Genomic DNA, 5,033 nt, shown 5'->3' on the forward strand with positions numbered 1-5,033 from the left:
GGGATCTTCCTAACCTAGCTATTGAATCCACATCTCTTACATTGGCAGACGGGTTCTTTACCACTAGCGACACCTGGAAAGCCCGTTGTATACACTATGCTGTGCTGTGCTCTGCTGTGCTGCTGCTTAGTTGCTCAGTCATGTCTGATTCTGCAACTCCATGGACTGCAGCCTGCCAGGCTCCTCTGTCCATGAGGATTCTCCAGGCAAGAATACTGGAATGGGTTTCCATGTCCTCCTCCAGGGGATCTTCCCAACCCAGGGATTGAACCCAGGTCTCCCACATTACAGATGGATTCTTTACTGTTTGAGCCACCTGGAAAGCCCAAGAATACTGGAAAGGGTAGCCTATCCCTTCTCCAGGGGATCTTCCTGACCCAGGAATCAAACCTGGTTCTCCTGCATTACAGGCAGATTCTTCACCAGCTGAGCTACCAGAGAAGCCCCATTACATAACCTAGTGATTGGTTATTTACGTGTCTGTCTCTCCCTTTAGATTTCCAAATCTTAAGGCAGGGACTGTGACTGTCTGAATGCTCATGCTTAACACAAAGCTTTCTGTCACATAGATCTCCAACACGCTTTTGTTGAAGCAATGAATCATCCTTGCTACCTCTCTCTCCTTCATCCCCTATGGCCTGCCCTTCCTCAAGTCCTACCCACATCAAAATACTCCTCCAATGCATTGATTACTCTCCATCTTTGACCACTCTGCTTCAAGCCACCATCCTCTATCAGGTGGACCTACATAACAGCCTTCTAATTGTCTAAACTACTTTAACCCCAGCAATCTAGTTCCCATACAAGAGCCAGAGGGGTTTTTCTAAAATGGACATCTCATCATGTCACTCACTAGCCAGAAAGTCTTTAGTGGTACCCATTAAAAGCAGCTCAATAAAAAGCTTGAGGGATATTCAAAAATCTTAATTTTAGTAAGAAAAATTCCTACAAACTTATACCCCAGGATGATTTAACCTCTAAAACACATAAGAACTACTACAGGGCTGTAAGGTGCCTCCTTAACATTTAATAAAGAAAAATAGTTCTTCAGTATCTAGAGCTAACTCATTTTCTCTGCCTTCTGTGCTTAATAATGTCTCAAACTTTTTGATTCAAATTTGATAGAATATTTGATGTAATGGAGAAATAAAGGATTAAAAGTCTTTTCATAATATTTGTACTCAGGAGCTCATGTGTCACCATGGTGAGATTATGCTGTCAGGATATGGCATAGAATGATTATGAAGTCATAGGCCCCTAAAACAAGCTGAGTCATTTTAAATCCAGCAGTTTCCTTGAGAGAGGAAACAGGACAACAAGGTCCTGGACATGAATCTCTTCATTTATGTCCTCCTTTTATCAATTTGGACAAATAGTTGTTTAGATAGAAATGAAAGCAATGGATCTGCTACTGCAGGTATGTCCCTAACCTTAAAACCTAGAAATTATGATCTATTATTTTAAATATATTCAAGTACTTAATTAGACAAGCTAGCTGTGTGTAAGAAATCTGCTGTTTATTCTACTTTACTATGAGTAGGTCTTTGAGAATTTCTAGAACAACATCTGAAAATTTTACTTCTGTGTAAAAATTCCAAACATAGAAACATGAAGAGTACAGCCATATTGTCCCCTTTCATTCCCCTTCCCCACCCAATCCACCAACCCCTGCCCCTCCCCCACCAGCCATACCAGAAAATTTTATGTGAATGAATCTAGCATGGTACCTAACACATAGTAGGTTTCAAGAACTGTGTTTTCTTGTCCCATCCCTTTTTCCACCATACACATTCACACACACATCAACACTCAAGTGCATTCACACATTCAAATACCTAGGTAATGGGTTGAACAAGCCACGATGTGGGGTAACCTAGGTAATTATACTGATTAACCAAAGACAGCTCCCAGGTTTGGCTTGTAGACTGTGGCTGGCTGGGAAGGTGATAGAGGGAGGAAAATGACAGTGGACACTTATCATGCTTAAAGAAATAATTGATGATGAGATTTGACTTGGATCTACAGTAACAAACCCCCATCAAAATGGAAGCAAACTTGGTTACCAAGCACATGTTCTGATGATACATTTTCTTTCAAAGTAACTACACGTGCGGAATTCAAGCAGACCAAACTGGAGGAATTAAAGCGACGTCTACTCATTGTTGTAATTGGTGCCCTCATCACTGGCTATATTGTCACGTGTTCCTGCTTTCTTCACTATAGCTGTGATAGCGAGGAAGCCCATAATGCAGCCAAGTAAGTCTTACACCTTTGAATAAAAGTACAAGGTTGGGGGGAGGTGCGCGTTCTTCACTATACTCTATAACTGTGAGACCGAGGAAGTCCCCAAAGCAGCAACATTAAGTCTTACACCTTTGAACTAAAAATACAAAGTGGCGGGGTGTAGGGGTGAGGTGAGGAGGTGGGTGCGCACTCGCATGAGTGACTGTACCTGCACACGCATGCGCACACACACGTAAGCGGGTTCACTGTTGTTCTGTTACTTAACATTAACCTTAGACTTCAAAAGAGCTCCCAACATCTTGTGGGTTGGATATGTTCACTTAAATGAAGCTCTTAAATTATCTCAAGTACATCATCAACTTTAGCCAAAACTATCTCCTATTCAGGGTTCGGTTGAGCCCCAGGCTGCTAATTTCATTGTAAGTTGAGTCTATGAAAAGAGGGAATGACTATCTAAATAAGACAGAATCAAAATCTTCTCGGGAGAAGGAGTTGGGTCTCTGCATTCCAAAGATAGTAACGCATTTTGGATAATCTATCATTTTGAGATGTAATAACATGAACAATTTTTAACTGTATTTAGTGATTCTAGTCCCTGCCTTTAATATAGGAGGATTAGGCTGGCACTTGATATACTGGGTCTCTAAAAATTTCCCATTCCAAGGACTGGTGACTGAAATATACCACTGTTCTATTCCTTCAGTTTTAGAGTAATCTTGTGAGAATTAATATGTATGGTTACAAAACCTGATGGTATAAATATGACAGGAAAACAATGAATTTGGTCTAAAGACTTTTTTATGTGACAGGTTGTGACATTTGTGCCTCAGTTGCATATCAAGTTGTGGCTTTTTATAAAAAGTTTAATTTCTGGGATAGATAAATTCTCTCCCTCTCAACAGTAGATTTGAAACAAGTTAGTGTCATTGCATATATAGACTATATGGTTATTCATTGTGGTTGAAACAGCAAAATTAAGAAAAAGAAAAAGCATTCAACATGGTTCAAATCTGTAACCTAAGTCATAGTTTTTACCACACTCCAATTCTTACTGTGTTCAATTTTCCTGCTAGAGCCAAAAAAAGACCAGAAGTCTAAATTGACACAATAGCCCATATTTTCTGGCAACAGCAATCTTACTCTTCTGATTTAAATACTCATATTCCAAGTCCTCTGTATTTTCAGGGTCAAGAAAGAAGATATGACCATCAAGGCATCCAGGTCATCTAAAATATCATTTACTGACTCCAAGTCACTGACTGCTGGTCTGGGCGATCCAGAAAAACAATCCATGGTATCCAGAAGAGATAAGTCATCTGGGCCCTCAAGTCCACGAGAAGTTCCTTCAAGTACAGCAAAGTTAATCAGGCCCTCGAGTCAAAAAAAAACATCCAAGCCATCAGCTCCCAAAAAAGTGTTAGGATCACCTCCCCAGGAAAAGTTGCATAGAACACGCAGTCCAAAAAAGGCACATAGGCAGTCTCATGCCCATAAGCTAGTCGGTCAGGTAAGTCCATCCTATCCAAAGAAGGTCATCAAGCCAACTTGGCCATCAAGTCTACAGTGTAGGGTCAAGCCAACCAAAACTCCTCTACCCTATCCAAAGAATCAAAGCTTCTCTGAGCAATCAAGTGTAGATAAACTGACCAAACGCCAGAGATATCTTAAACTAAAATACCCAGCTAGTGCAGGTAGGGCAGAAATATTATCTAGAACTCAACCAGTGAAGTTTTGTCGATGCTACAAGGAAAAATGCCTTGTTTGCACAGCTGTTTCTGAGCCATTCATCACTCATATTTCAGAAGCAAATATAAAGCATGTTCCAGTTCCACTTTTTTCACGTGAATTGAAGCACTTTTACAAGTCATATAAAAAGAAACAATCCAAATACAACACACTGCATGTCAACATGAGTGACACTGATATCACAACATATAACAGTGATGATGAGAGTGACAGGGAGGTGACTATACTCTGCAATATAAAATGCAAGGAAGACATCTATAAAAACTCCCGAAATAATTAAGGGATCAAAAAAAAAAAGACCACCCATGCAGAAGAAGCAAACTTCTATGAACTTCTATCGAAAAATAGTAAATAAATGTGTGACATAACTGATTTTGTCATAATTATTATTGTATTTTCGAGGTATAAATCTCTTTGGGAGGTATCTTAGATCTACTTGGGCAAATTCTGGGAGATGATGAGGGACAGGGAAACCCGGTGTGTTGCAGTCCATGGGGTCGCAAAGAGTTGGACACAACTTGACTGAACAACAACGTAGATCTGGTCAGTTGGATGGGCTTCCCAGCTGGTGCAGTGGTAAAGAATCCACCTGCCAATGGAAGAGATGTGGGTTTGATCCCTGGATCAGGAAGATCCTTTGGAGGAGGAAATAGCAACCCACTCCAGTACTCTTGCCTGGGAACTTCCATGGACAGAGGAGACTGAAGGGCTACAGTCGATGGGGTCGAAAAGAGTTGGACACAGGTACATGGTTAAATGGGAACCATAGTCTCACACACACACAAATATAGAAAGGTATTGCAAGATGGGTACCCTAGGCTCCTCTTTCCCTTGGATTAGCCCTCAATTGAAGTTTCAACCCAAATATTTTTTATATTTTGACATAGTGTCCTCACAGTTTAAGACTGTCTTTCTGTGGTGCCCAGTGTGTGGCGGAAATGGCTCTGTGTGCTTGGTTCTGGCTGCACTGGGGAAATTCCTGATAGTCATTTCCTTTTTTAAAAAATATTTATTTGACCATGCCAGTTCTTAGTTGTGGCATG

General features: G+C 40.7%; 1 protein-coding gene across 1 annotated transcript; it reads left to right on the top strand.

Annotated features, from left to right (window-relative positions):
- Positions 1 to 1,290: 1,290 nt before the first annotated feature.
- On the top strand, positions 1,291 to 4,270 carry LOC101122332 (uncharacterized protein CXorf66 homolog). Its single transcript, XM_004022300.4, has 3 exons — positions 1,291 to 1,417; positions 2,100 to 2,256; positions 3,430 to 4,270. The coding sequence occupies exons 1-3, from the start codon at positions 1,330 to 1,332 to the stop codon at positions 4,268 to 4,270; spliced, it is 1,086 nt and encodes a 361-aa protein (XP_004022349.1). The 5' UTR covers positions 1,291 to 1,329.
- The last annotated feature ends 763 nt before the right edge of the window (positions 4,271 to 5,033 follow it).

Source organism: Ovis aries, chromosome X (genome assembly GCF_016772045.2).
Source record: "Ovis aries strain OAR_USU_Benz2616 breed Rambouillet chromosome X, ARS-UI_Ramb_v3.0, whole genome shotgun sequence".
NCBI classification, from domain to species: Eukaryota; Metazoa; Chordata; class Mammalia; order Artiodactyla; family Bovidae; genus Ovis; species Ovis aries.

Excerpts from the sequence above, each read along its gene's own strand:
- LOC101122332 (XM_004022300.4), top strand. The coding sequence starts at position 1,330 with ATGAATCTCTTCATTTATGTCCTCCTTTTATCAATTTGGACAAATAGT. Across the intron at positions 1,418-2,099 it reads CAATGGATCTGCTACTGCAG|TAACTACACGTGCGGAATTC; the intron begins GTATGTCCCTAA and ends TTTCTTTCAAAG. Across the intron at positions 2,257-3,429 it reads GAAGCCCATAATGCAGCCAA|GGTCAAGAAAGAAGATATGA; the intron begins GTAAGTCTTACA and ends CTGTATTTTCAG.